This window comes from Carex rostrata, chromosome 23 (assembly GCF_964058835.1).
Source record: "Carex rostrata chromosome 23, lpCarRost1.2, whole genome shotgun sequence".
NCBI classification, from domain to species: domain Eukaryota; kingdom Viridiplantae; phylum Streptophyta; class Magnoliopsida; order Poales; family Cyperaceae; genus Carex; species Carex rostrata.
The window spans coordinates 8108834-8123470 of NC_135940.1; the positions used below are offsets into that span (position 1 = coordinate 8108834).

Consider the following 14637-nt stretch of genomic DNA (forward strand, 5'->3'; position numbering starts at 1 on the left):
TGTCCGAAGGACTTCTTCTCCACGCACAAAACTTTACCTACTTTTGTAATTCGACCACGTGGCGCATCCTTGTGGTCTTCACGAGGATGACAAACCAATGAAGACGCGCCACGTCAGTATCGCTAAATTGCGTATGATGCACTTCCATCGGGTCCCCATTTTTTCCCAATGAAAACAAGATACCGTAGAATCTACTCTTTCCTGATTCCAGTTTCCTTCTCCTCTTCTCCACTCCCAATCCACACCCCGTTAGACTAAATATCTGACTGTACCAATACAATATAAACAACGCACGCACCAGCGCATAGTCTACACTCTACACCAGGGATCACACAACACAAAGCACAAAATCAACATGCTAAAGGCATTAACTCCGATCTCTCTCCAAAATCCTGTATCTGGCCTCGTAGTGACTGCCTCTCTCCGCCGGCTTCCCGGTGCGCGAAAGGCTGTTGTTACGCCATCGATCCGGCGACCAAGCAACGAACTGACCGCCCCATGGAACGATGTCGGGTTGGGTCAGAACCAATTGGGGCTGGGGAGCTCAGATAGGAAGCTAGATGAGGTGGTCGGACGAGGCGCGGGTCAAGGAGCTGGGAATGAATTGGAGACTTTCCTCGAGCTGGTGCCACCTAGGATGAGAAAAGATTTAGAGAGGCATGAAGAGATCAAGGCATTGGTGGAGGTAGTGCTGGATTTGGGAAGAGAACCCGTGGCACGGTTTCCCTCAGGCGATTGGGTTATGTCGACTGAGCCCGTGGGGCCCAAGGATCTGGGGCATGCCATTTCTAAGGTAAATTGTGTGGGTATGTAATAACTTTAATCTCTTGCTAGTTGAATAACTTTTTAGATTTAAATACCGGCTCAAAGTGTCACTTGATATCATTTAAAGCATTATTAAGGTGATAATGTGAGTGCTATAACATTTAGTCCGGTTTTCTCTCTTATGGAATTTGAAGTATTTTGTATGTATCAGGTTTTATTGAAAATTTAGTGTCATGATCTGATTAAATAAGAGTCCTATTCGATTACAAGCACTCAAACGGCACTGTACCAGCAGGTCTAGGATCACTACAAGCATTTATAATCCAACTTACTATTATGTTAGCATTTGCATTGTTATGATTTCACATCTCTTTGACTAATTTGTGCTGTTATGCTGTTCATAGGTTGGTGACTTTGCTGAGGATAACCGATCTGGGATAAATAGGTCACTTCACCGCATAAGTGCAATTAGAAACCGCAAAATGCAAATAATTGGGCTCACTTGTCGTGTAGGCCGTGCTATCTCAGGAAGTGCAGGGATGATTCGTGATTTGGTTGAAAGTGGGGATTCCATTTTGGTCATTGGACCTCCTGGTGTGGGCAAAACAACCTTGATAAGGTACAATAGAAGAACAGCTTTTCGTTAACCAGGGTGGCATGAATATTTTTCAAAAAAAAAATTACATCTCTTTGTCTAAGTCCTCTAAAGAACAAAACTCACAGACTCTGTAGAAAAAGAATGACACCTATACCCGGCCCTATTCTCTCTCCTTGTTGAAAACAATGCCTGCATTGAACCTTCTCTTTCATTTATGTAGAAAGTTATGTTGCATCATAGTATTGGATACAATACATATACAGTGATATGTCCTTTATCAAATTCCAAGGATTCAATTATGCCCACCCATAAGACCATGTAAACATACATCGTGGATTTGTTACTTTACACTAATAGCAAAGGTAAATTCATCCCTGAATGCAGAGAAATAGCAAGGATATTAGCAGATGAGCAGAAGAAACGTGTTGTCATAGTAGACACATCAAATGAGATAGGAGGAGACGGTGATGTACCTCACTTTGGTATAGGCCGTGCCAGGAGAATGCAAGTTCCCAAAGTTAGCATGCAGCATGATGTAAGCAAACACTTGTGTATTTTCACTCTGATTTTCTTTTTTTTGTTTTGTCTTTATACGGGCTTCAGATTTTGCATTGATTCAAAGTTTAACAATGAAATCATTATCAATTGCTAAATTTCACCTAGTTCATGACCAATCAAGTTCCATTTGTGTGTCTTTAGTGTGAATATTTCTGTGTTGCGACATTCAAGTATCTAGTAGTAATGAGCTTAAATGGCATGACTTCGAAGCTCAGCTGAATCTGAGTTGAATTGGCCGGTGACGAACCGAATTTCTTCTGGTTTACTCACTCTTATAAATTTTTATGGTAATTAGTTGAATGTTGACCGAGTCTGATCCGACTCTGATATGATGTGGGCACATACATGAGAGACCAATTTATTTGATGATGTGTCTAATATGAGAGAAATTAGATGACTTGAAAGTTAGACAGAAGATTGATAGGTCTGAGTAATTGGGAGGACGAAGAAGAAATAAAGACCAGAGGGGAAAAGGATACTCTGTTGAATAAAAGTGTGAAAGGTCTTGTACGGTAAACATAAACAGCTGGTTTACGGTTAACTCGGATCAGCTAAGAAGAACCAAGTTTTAAAGTCAGCTTTTATTGGTCTGGCAATGAATTATTTAAATGATTGTTCTCTCTTTGGTATGGCGGTGGAGATTCTTGGATTAATTTCAACTTTCTACACTTATTTCCATAATGGATATAAATGAGAAGTCATGCGAGAATATAAAAAAATTTCATTCCCGACTCATATGAAATAGTCAAGTCCTTTTCTTGACAGTAGCAAGTCCTATTTGTTTCAACGTTGTTTTGGACTATTAAAAATTTTAACATTTCTGTAAATGTAACACTATATGAGAATGTTTGATTTCTTTTGTTTGAACATTATTTTCTACAATAATTTAAAAATATTTACCTATTATATTTGCACATATAAATTAATCTATAGAATATCTATCCACCAATATACATGGTGATTCCGATTCTCATTCCAGGTTTTAGAACCATGTTACATGGGATATTTTGCTAAATAAGTTGTTACACAGTACTTCTTGTCTTTATCTTTACTAAATAATATGTTACACTGGATAAGTATGTTGTTTAATGCTTTGGTAGATTATGATTGAAGCGGTCGAAAATCACATGCCAGAAGTGATAGTAATAGATGAGATTGGCACAGAACTCGAGGCATTAGCAGCCAGCACGATTGCTCAGAGAGGTGTTCAGCTTGTTGGAACAGCACATGGTGTCACGATTGAGAGCTTAACCAAAAACCCTTGCCTACAGATCCTTGTTGGAGGGATAGAGGTAACAAAACCTTTCTTTTCTTTTTAAAATTCCTACCTATCATTTGGTAAAAAATAGGAAACAGTGCCATGTCAGTGACAACAAACAAACAAAAAGTAAGGGCCTTTATCTAACCCAGATTTAGGCAGTTACCAAAGGTTCGTGTATAATGTAGGTAATATATTCTTCTGGTACTTACTGAAAATAAACTTCATATTCAGAGTGTCACGCTAAGTGATGAGGTGGCGAAGAAGAGAAAAGTCCAAAAGACAATTCTCGAGAGAAAGGGACCTCCAACATTTACCTGTGCAGTCGAGATGATATCAAAGACCGAATGTAGAGTTCACCGCAAGTTAGATTCCACTGTGGATAATATCTTAACAGGTACCTATGATGTACAAATTACAAGATTTAGTTATATCAGCATACCCACAACAGCTGTGTCTTAGAGTTCTTATGTTTTCATATTTCATGTTTATACATCTTTCTGTTTGTTCTCGGCTCTTTACATATTTCATGTTTATACATCCTTCTGTTTGTTCTCAGCTCTTTAGGCACTTAGTTAAGGCTATTGATTTGCATTAATTTTAAGTTTCTTTTAATTGAACTAGTGTTTTGCGTATGACATTTGAACAATTTGTTATTTTCTGTGTATGCCTCTTGTATTTGATCATATTGTTGTGTTGTTTTCTTAAATACAGGAAAACCTCCAAAATTCGTAGTTAGAAGAGCAGATGAAAAAGTTAGTGAGTTTGATGAGCATTTGCCAATATTTGGCAATGACAGAGAAGAGCTACCATCTCCATCAAATGTATTATATCACACATTTACTCGAGACAATTTAAAAGGAAATACTCTACCTTCAGAGAACAATACCGAGCCCAGTTCTAGATTTGTGAGAAAAGAGAAGAGGGCATTATCAAGACCTTCAGTTGTCAGGGTTTATGCTAATGAGGTAATTGACATTTTATCCTTTTCTTTGTTTTCCTTTTTCTTTTTATTGTGGAACGAGTGATCTTCTGTAGTTTAGGCCTCGATCAGCCCTTGATTTCTACTTAAAAACTTTAATTAAGTACCATGAATATGACAAGAAGAAATAAAATAATGATTACTGATCATACAAGAATTGCACCTACTATATGAGAAAATTATACACATGTTTGATTCTCATTCAGTTGATTTCATGTCACTGTACCAGATATCGGAATATGATCTGTTGCGAGTAGCAAAAGTGATGGGGTATGAGCGAGAGTTTGGAGTGACTGATGATATCAGAACAGCCAATGCCATGCTGGTTACACATGCCGAGTTGGAGCATGATTCATCCATACGCGGGGTTGCCAGATCCCACCGGATCCCTATTTATGTTGTTAAGGTAGGTTTCATTAATTGATCTATAGGGTTGTTATCATCCAAGAATTGCAGTTTCATTTGGCATGTATTGAAATCATTACGTACTAAACCCAACTTACCTCTAAGGACATGAATGCAATTGTTGTTAAAAAATAAAATTATTGTTCTTTGTAATACAAGTATTCTAACTTTTTTTTGGTGGCACCTATTGTAGTCGGATACCATGGCACAACTGGTGAAGGCTGTTAAAATGATTTTTGGAAAGAAGAAATCGGGTCCCATGGCGGAGACAGAGGCAATGTCTGGCAAAAGAAAAACTGTCGAATTGGAAGATATAGAGGTCGAGGATGACGCACCAAAACGAGAACCTTCCTTGGAGGAGATCGATGCTTTAGAGGTTCTTACTGAACTTATTGAAAGCTAGTTTAGATTCTGAAATCCTATCTAGGGGTGGAACTAGAAAATCTTGATTGGGAGTGAGGGTTGTGTGTGGGGGAGGGGGGGCTGAAATTTAAAATGCACAATATGTGGTAGGTGGGATTTGAACCAAGTCTCCACATCCACACAATAGAGCTCTAACCACTAGATTACAAGTAAACATTTGATACTTTATGAGGGAGCTAGACTATATAAAAGGATTTTTTTAAACAAAAAATCAATTAAATTTCAATATATGTAATTAAAATTTTGAAATCATAAGGGTGGATGAGCACTCTCGGCTAACCTTTAGATCCTCTCCTGATTCTACCTAACTTTTTCCCATCTAATGAGACTAATAACTGAGTTGTTTGCTTTTAACAGGAGGCAAGATTGGCAATAGAATATATAGTAATTCCAGGAGGAGAACCCGTGGAACTTCTCCCAAGGTGCTCTGCAATCATTGCTCGTCAGCTAGAGCTTGTGGAGAGCTACCAGCTGACAGCTGAGACATCTGGAACTGAGTCAGAATCCCGGTTACAGATTCTTCCGGTGAGAATAAATAAAAAAAGCTCCGTCAACAAACCAGCATATGATTCCTCAAACAAGAGGAAAAACGGTTTCGACTTCATGTCAGACTTGAAAGGGGGTGCCAGTGTTTCTCGGCTACCCCTTCTTCCTGAGTGAATTGCTAAGGAGAGAGATTGTACAGTGTGGTGGCACAGAAAACATGCACATAGTGCAAATACATAACTATTCTCTGATCGAAGAGAATTGAAAGTTTGAAACTAATTGTATATTGTAATCAATTCCCATTCTTTTAATAAAATTAAAAAATTATATCCTTGTCGTTAACCAAAATATTCCTTTGCTTTGTTGGATAGAATTTGTTGTTATACGGCCTTGTATAAATGTTGTACATTTAACAAGCAGCTGAATTAACACATCTAATTCCATGCCAAGTACAAATAACAAATGTGATCAACATGCGGCCAGTGAATCTATAGAAGGTTAATTGTATACTTTCAAGATGAATTCTGCGAGTAATTAGTATCATGACACAAGGAATGTCGAGTTGAAAACTATGGCTATTTTCTATCTATTTAACGAAAGGATTCAACCCTTTTAATTTAGTAAAAAATAAAAATTCAGCACTGAAGTATTTGCGGTTCTTGAGACAGTTATGGTTGTTAGTGCAAGGATGTTTGACTGATTTGATTTAGAGGACCATTATTTAAGCAAAAATTGTTTAATTTATAAATATAAATACTTCGGTATAAATATTTTTGTGAATAGGTGTCACACCCCGCGGCCACGGGTCGTAACAGTCCCCCGCCGTAAGCATACAACGCCGTGTATACTTACAAGGCGATTAACAATTCAAACCAAACAACAAGCAATTCAAAACAAGTTTCTAATATAAAATCAGAGTACACAGTCTGGACAGTAAATAATACAATAAAAGTATCACATTCGGATACCAACCATGAGGCCTACCCTAAATCCATATAACAAAACATATCTAGGGTTATCAAGTGGTAAGCTACTAAGGCCTACTACTCTCGTGCCTCTCCGGAATCAGTCGCACCAGTACCTGTAAAGTAACCCAAAGGGTGGGGGTGAGAATAAATTCCCAGTGCGAAATTTGCCACAGTTTAGATTATTGGACTTGCAATCAAACTCTATATTCAAAGATGAAACCCAAACAATAACAATGCAAACAGATATATATATATAAACATAAATAACAGAATGCCAATGCTCGACAACAATTTATCAACCTGAAACACAGTTCACGGAATTTCCAAGATGAATTTCAAACACAACATATATTTGGCTTAACTCGATCAATTAGGGCTTGTAGCAATTGCAGATGTTCTTTCGAGCTGAACCCTTTATCAAACCCACATCTGTAGGGTTACTGACACCTACAGATGGCCAACCGCTGGACCCTTTATCTGACACCCATCTGCAATTGCTTGGCTTAACAGTTTATTAAGGTCTGGTTCGAATCATATAAAGAAAATCCTCTTTGGAATCATTCCAATAGTCGTAATATTCAATTGACCTTCCAAATGCATTAACACGTAGGAGAATGCCACCGAGCCATAGACGTTACACACTAGTCACCCACGATTCCAATTCACACCTCATAACATAATCACCATCCCTCGTCCCAACTGGTACTGGGAACATCGAGGGCCGTTCACCTAAGACCATTTAGGATCCTGGGAATCCAAGTCAGCATACAGCCCGACTTGGCAAATTCATTGGATCCAAGTGCTTAACTTCGTAAATCCATTCACATACATATCAAATCAAATCGTGGTGACTTTCAATCAAATCAGATCATAATAGATCGACACAACCTACAACCATACCAGCATGCAAATCACTCAAGTCACATCAATTCGAGTTTAATTTGATTGGGCTATGCAAATGTTATACACAATTCAATGATGCAATCAATGATATTCAACATGACAAACGAAAACACAGTTTAATTCCTGAAAATAAAGTATCAAACAAGTCCAAGAATCCTGCACCTTATTATGACAAGCGTACCTCTTAGTTACGGATCAGGCGTCTCGAATTTGCCTCGTTAAGTCTTGCTCGACCGAGCCTACACCTATATTATACGTATACTTGGTTTAATTCGGGTTCAGTGGTCTATACGTTCCCTTTAGTTTACCAATGGTTCATACCGTCCTAATTCAATTCTGATGCTTTGGTATCAGTTCTTTTTGGCTCCTTCTTTCTTACTTAAAAACCTTTAAACTCACACAATTTACTTCTGGGTCCTTTAAACCCTACACAATTCCACTTAGGTTACCATTCATTCACCGTTTCACTACTTTGGTTCTCGGATCAATTCGATTCACCAATTGGTTAAACCCTAATTTGGTCAAAACTTCAAATCAGCCGTTAAATGTTCTAGAAATTCAGGATCAGGAGGTAACCTTACTGATTATGAGTCTAATCAGTTGGATTAAACAAATCAATTCACGATTATACTCAATTTGGGTTTTGGCTCGAAACCCTAGAAATCAAAAATCCACAAATCGGGAGGAAATCGGGAAAACGATTGAAGATAAACAAGCAAGGAGTGTAGAGGAACTAGTCCTCGAGCAATTCGAACACAAATCTCGAGTTTAAAACGAAAATCTGAGAAATCGAGAAATCTGAGCTTTTCGAGAGAAATAGAGAGAGAAAGAAATACCAAATAAGAGGGTTAGGAGAGATCCTCGGCTGCTTTCTCGGTTCCAAACTTGATTTCTCGCAACAATCGGGAGTCTGAAAGAAACGGAAAGTTCTCACACTCTTTTCCTTCTCTTTGGACGAAATCACTTGAAAAATGGGGAAAATATGAAGTGGGAGACAGAGAGATGGTTCGATTTGAGTTTTAGGGTTAAAATTATCCTAAATGCGGATGCACCCATCCGCACTGCGGGTGGCTTGACCCGGACTCAGAACTTGGTCGTTTTCGGAAGTCAAATTTAACACAGAAATCATACGCAGTGCAGGTGGCTTCACCCGCAGTGCGGGTCAACCCATCCGCACTCGGGACTTAGTCGGTTTTCAGAACATGAAATTTAACACAGTGCGGACGCACTCATCCGCAGTGCGGGTCACTCACCCGCACTCGGGACTTAGGCAAGAGTTCAGGAAAAGTCCGAGCGTAGTGCGGATGAATTCCACCCGCAGTGCGGGTCAACCTCATCCGCACTCAGTACTTAGCCGATTTCAGGAAATTCAGTTCAATACAGGAATTCATGAGTGCGGCTGAACCCATCCCCAGTGCGGGTCACTCACCCGCACTCAGCACTTAGTCAATTTTTCAGACTTTCAAATCAACACATGTTTGCATGAGTGCGGACGCACCCACCCGCAGTGCGGGTCAACCCATCCGCACTCAGCCTATAAAATCTCAAAATCTCAAAATTTCAACGCGGTTTTGATTCATACTTAATTTACTTATTTAGAGGAACCTTAATTAAGGTTTAAACTTCCATTTTATTAGCAAAATTTTCGATTCTTGCTTTTAAATCCTTTGACTTTAATTATTTAAAATTTCGTAACGTTACAATAGGTATTAATATTTTAAAAAGAAAATTCAGCGGCTGAAATTTTCAGTCCTCCAAACAATTATGATAGTTACAGTGCAGAGACGAGTGCGAAAACTGTTATCTGGATTCTAAAATTTATAATTACATATTATTGATTTAAATATTATTGTTGCTGACTTTGTTTCTTTACATGGCAGGATCTAACATGTCCTACTGGCTACTCAGGTAATCTCTTGAGTTTTATTACAGTTGGAAGTTGGAATTTCAAAAGAAAATTTTGATCTGTATATAACTTGCGAGTGACGAATTCAAGCGGTGAATTCGCACACCTGTTGTTAAATTTTACAAAATTAATAACTTCAAGATCTAACCAATTACTTATTATGATTTATTATGATTAGCAGTGCATTTTTTATTTATACAAAAATAAAATATATAATACAATAGCAACAACAACAACAAAGTTTTTAGTCTCAAATAAGTTGGAAAAAAAATATAATACAATTTTCTATTTTAATTTATTTGTCTTTGAGATTGAACAATAACAACCTTACTTTGTAAGGATCGGACAAAATTTCAACATATTTTAAGAAAAACTTAATATAAACTACAATAAAAAAATAAAAATTAAACATATTGTTAAACTCTTCTTGTGTATCTTTGCCTTTTGCACTGTAAACTATCTTTATAAAGTTGTCTTCGTTTGTGTGTACTAATTATTTTTTCTTTAGGTGCATTTTTTATTTCATTGTAATATATTTTGTTATTTTCTTTTGTATCGTGTATTTATTGTTCAAGATATAAGTAGAAAAAATGGAAGAAAAATCGAATATAAAGATAAAAAAAGCTTTTCAGTTCTCAATAATCAAAATCGTACTCTCAAAATCCTAAATATAATAAACACCAGATCACAGTATGTAAAGGGACATTTAAGCAAGTTCATTTTGTGACATATATCAAATTAGCCAGTTCATTTGGATGATGCAGAAGCAGTCTGGTAGAGCTACATTTAAAGATTGAGGATCGACTCTCATTTATAAATAAAATTTTTGTACTTATATACAATTTCTTATATGATATAAAGTAAAATGTATCTGATACAGTAATATCGACCTTCATTCCTAGCATGAAATTTTTTATACAAGTGACCTGTGACCCACTTAAAAGTCTGGATCCGCCTGAGATGACGATTCAAATTTCAAATACAGGTGTTGCGAAAGGACGAATACACGAAGCACCAAATGAGGCCCAGTGTCAACGGACGCAGCGGATCCACGACCTAGGAAATATCGGATTTCTTGTGGCGCATTTTCATGTCACAAGTGTAACTCACTGTGGCCCCGCACTGAGTATTTGGGACCCAGATTTCAGTACTTATCCCGCAACAACCCATAACCGGACAACATGTTGAATTCCCAAGTCCGAACAAACTCGAATTCATGTCACCTAAGATACCTCACCGTTTGAGTTTGAACCCGGTTGTTTGTACTTTGTTATCCATTAGCACGAATCTTAACGAACCCCAAACATTATAGGCTTATTCTGATCAAACGGACCGGATTCAAACTCAAACATTGTGAGGTATTGTAGAGATTACGGACACACCAAATCTTCGTATGTATTATTTCTTTTTCCGTTGTCCGAAGTCCGAAAGTCGGAACCCTATTCAATCCGATTTTTCGACAGCAATTTTATTAGGGAGGAGAAGAATCAATAAAAAAGAAGAATTCATAATTTTTTATCGAGTAATTTATCTTCTTCGTTCGCTGGTTAAAGGAGGTGATACGAAGGAGAAATGGCGGGAAGGGAGGATAATCGGGTGTTCATCGGAGGCCTGTCGAGCCACACAAAGGCGCACCATCTCGCCGAAGCATTCAGCCGCTTTGGCACCGTGCTTGAGACCGAGGTACTCTCTCTCTCTCTCTCTCTCGTGAAAACCCTTTCAACCCTTTCATCCAGGGTTTCCACTGGTTATCTTGGTATGAATTGTGGATGATTAAAGGGAAGTGGTAAAGAGAGGAGATATGGTTTGGTTGTGAGTTGGTGATGAGGGGAAGGAATTATTGCAGTTTTAATTGCATTGGTATGAACTGTGGATGATTGTGGAGTATTTCTTCCTTTTTTTATTTTTGTCTATACAAGAATGATATGTTTTGTCCAAAAAAATGTAAGAGAGAGATAAAGCTCTTTCTAATCTGGATAAATAGAAGAAATATTTTATTTGAATATCAAGTATATTTTCACTGAAAATACAGCCACAAAGGCTGGCTGTATTTATGTTTCTAAGAAGTTATTTAATAGCTGGAATAAAATGTTTCTCTTTTTCTTTGAAGTTTCAATAAAAATATGTTTTCTCTGTAATCAAGATGGAATCTTTTTAGAATTGTTTTTAATTGATTCTATTAATAGCATTTTCACCTATTAATGGATTTTTTTCTCGTATTAACAAGTTAGCTATTTTAGACAAAAAATGTTTGCACTTGTTGGAAAATCAGAGCAGACCAATAAAAAAGCTGATTCCAATTTATTGCTGCAATGATCTGAAGATTAGTGCCAAATTCAAGGGGCTTTTACAGATATTTTGTTGCAATTATGTCATTTGTATGTCTGTAAAGGCTAGTACCATGGAATAATATGGTGTCATGTGATGCTTTATCATAGCTCCATTGGTTGCTCCTAAATTAATTGAGAATTACCATGATCATAGTTGAGACATTTAGTTGATACAGGCAAGAAAAAAGTGAAAATGCCAAGTACAGCCCTTTTCATATAACACTGAAACCTAAAAAGGAAAAGAGAAACCTATTTCAAGTTGGAAAGAGAGTAACATATGTCTGTACATGCAGACTTTTTATTTGATAACATATTTTAAACTTAATTTTCATCATGGGTTTTGATTTTAGTTCTGGGTTTTTTATTTTTGCTTGTTACAGAAACTTTGTAGGAGTTGTTTCTTTCAATAGAAACAGGTTGCATTAGGAATAGAAACAGGTGCCTATGCTGATTTTTTTTTTTTAAAATAGAAACAGGTAGCATATGCTACTTTTTTCCCACAAAAAAGAAAAATTATTTCTGCATGCTACCGAAATTAGTTTCATCCCAATTCTATCTTTTACTAAACTCATAGCTTTCCTTATATCCAGATAGCAATGGACAGGAAAACAGGCCGCCTTCGTGGATTTGGGTTCATCACTTTCACAAACCCGCATGCAGTGAATGCTGCCATTCGTCATAAGCACAACACAGAGCTGCATGGTCAGACTATCAGAGTTAGCCGTGCTTACCCCAGAATAAGCTCTTATGATGAATACAATTGCAATCATGGTAATGCTGGTACCAGCGGCAAGTATAGTTATTTTAACCATAGTAGTGGAAAATATGGGAACAATAAAGATCATACTAGTCACTTTACCCCGTATGAAGATTGCTATAGCGGGAATGAAGGTAAGAGTGGCAATTACCATGAAAGTTTCCGTTATTACACACCTTATAAAGGTTGCTATGATGGAAGTGATGATGTGAATGGAAAAAGTAGAAACAATAATAAAACTAGCAGCTACGCTCCTCGTAATGGTTGCTATGGTAAAAACAGAAGTAACAGTTGTTTTAACTGCGGCCGCACTGGGCACTGGGCCCGGGACTGCATCTATCCAAGAGATGATGAATTTGACGACGACTACTCTTCTTATCAGTTATTTGACAATGACTACTCTTCTTATCAGTTATTTGACAACGACTACTCTTCTTATCAGTTATTTGACAACGACTGTGCTAATCAACAGAGACAGAAGGGGGGTAATAGTAGAGGCAACAAGGGCTTCAATTGTGACTGCCCTGGTCATTGGGCCCATGACTGCCTTAAACAGAGAGATGGCAGGCCTGGTGATCTGCGTGGAAAACGGCCTGTGTCACCTGATGCATTTGATTATTATGGAGATTATGGTGAGTTTGATTATGACGATTTTACAATGTATTGCGATTACTGTGAAGATTTCGGTCATTTTATCCTTGAGTGCCCAAATTTGGGTCGTTGCTGTTCGAACTCACATCCAAAGTTCTGTGACTGTGATGGTGGTCCCTATTTACGTGAGGGAAGATTTGATGGCTCCTGCTTGCAATGTGGCGGTCACAGCCTGTGGAGTGTGCAGGGCAATCCAAATTTTTCCACATGGGAGCAAGGTGAGTCCAGCTGTGGGCCCCATATTTCTGGCAAGAGATACAATGGCAGGCCAAAAGGATATTATAATGGTCAATACAAGTACTCATCTGGCGCTGCTGATTTCTCATTTCCTGTGGAAAATAATAGAAGGAATTATGATCTGTTTGGAGCAGCACTATTTGAAGAGGAGCCTTTTGATGCATATCGTCAGCTGGGTAAAAATAATGGTAGAAACATACCTCGTGGCACCCGTTTCCATAGTTCTAGCCAAAGGAATAGAAGGCATTATGATGCTTTTGAAGAAGGTGCTTTGTTTGAGGAAGGTGTTTTCAAAAATCACTGTCAACAAGGTAATTGTAATGATAGAACTATGCATCGAAGTGCCATCATGGGAGGTGAAAGATCTGGCAGCAGACAAAATCACGGCCCTAAGAATGATCAGTATGATCGGATTGATGGGGAACATAATGAAGGACGAAGTGTGCGAGGCCACAATGCTGGAGCTCAGAGTCAGCCTAGTGGGCCCCATGCATCAAGTAGGCGGCCTACTGGAGGGTCCAGTAGAAGACCTCAGAATGGTGCACAGGGTGGAAATAGTGTGAGGCGTGACAGCCGTGATGATGTGAATGAAAGACGACGGAGTGGGAAAGATCCAGTTAATGTATTTATTATTGTTGAAAAGGGTGGGAGGTCCTGATTGCGATAAGTTAATTATGGTGTTAGTTTTGTAGATTTGAAACCAGTCGAATCAGTGCCATTTTGTAGACCTAAAATGTGGGGATAATGCAATGTTCTTTTGGAACTATTTTTTTTTAATTAGAGATGAAGTGCAGAACTTATGCAAACTAAGAAGAAACTCTTTTCTTTTAGTTTTGGTGCCAATGATTACCATGATAACCATGCTTGGTACTGTTCTTATGGTATAGCAAATGGAATACAGTTGGAACAAATTATTTCAGGTAACGTCTGTTTGAATCCTACGCTTTTCTGGTGTAGATGTTTGGTGGACAAACTCAAAATTTAAGCAAACAGTTGCATGTCTCAAAAGAAAAGATATTTGACAGTGCTGTTTCAACTTTGTGCAGCACACATAATTTATATATATTTTTATTTGTGTTGCATGTCTTAAAAAGGCCGAGATTTTTAAAAATATCCAAAAAAAAAATTATTTTATCAAAAATAATCAGGTTGAACCTAACTAGATTTTTAAAAATACCCAGACTGTGGAAAAAATCCGCGCTCCGGATTTTTTTTTTTTTTTTTTTTTTAGAGTTTGGAGAAAGAAAATATTTATGATTTTTTTTTTTATAAACTCGTTTTTTTTATAATATATGTATATGTGTATATATATATATATGTATATATAATATAGGGGGAATTTCATGTATATCCCTCAAAAGTTTCAATATTACGTATTTATCCCTCTAAAATCTATAATTACATATTTAT

At 37.5% G+C, this 14637-nt stretch overlaps 2 protein-coding genes and 1 long non-coding RNA gene across 3 annotated transcripts; 2 read left to right on the forward strand and 1 right to left on the reverse strand.

Annotated features, from left to right (window-relative positions):
• On the forward strand, window positions 1–5823 carry SPD1 (P-loop containing nucleoside triphosphate hydrolases superfamily protein). The gene is made up of 9 exons (XM_078325278.1): window positions 1–793; window positions 1170–1384; window positions 1748–1898; window positions 3022–3213; window positions 3414–3576; window positions 3894–4147; window positions 4391–4567; window positions 4760–4942; window positions 5347–5823. Exons 1-9 carry the CDS (start codon window positions 356–358, stop codon window positions 5647–5649), a joined length of 2076 nt encoding a protein of 691 aa, XP_078181404.1. The 5' UTR covers window positions 1–355; the 3' UTR covers window positions 5650–5823.
• LOC144575161 (uncharacterized) lies at window positions 4759–5193 on the reverse strand. Its single transcript, XR_013518372.1, has 2 exons — window positions 5104–5193; window positions 4759–4989 (listed from the first exon to the last, which is right to left on the reverse strand). It is a non-coding gene; the product is annotated as an uncharacterized LOC144575161 (long non-coding RNA).
• Window positions 5824–10690: 4867 nt separating the features above from the next.
• LOC144575020 (uncharacterized) lies at window positions 10691–14033 on the forward strand. The gene is made up of 2 exons (XM_078325136.1): window positions 10691–10935; window positions 12173–14033. Exons 1-2 carry the CDS (start codon window positions 10825–10827, stop codon window positions 13883–13885), a joined length of 1824 nt encoding a protein of 607 aa, XP_078181262.1. The 5' UTR covers window positions 10691–10824; the 3' UTR covers window positions 13886–14033.
• Window positions 14034–14637: the final 604 nt, after the last annotated feature.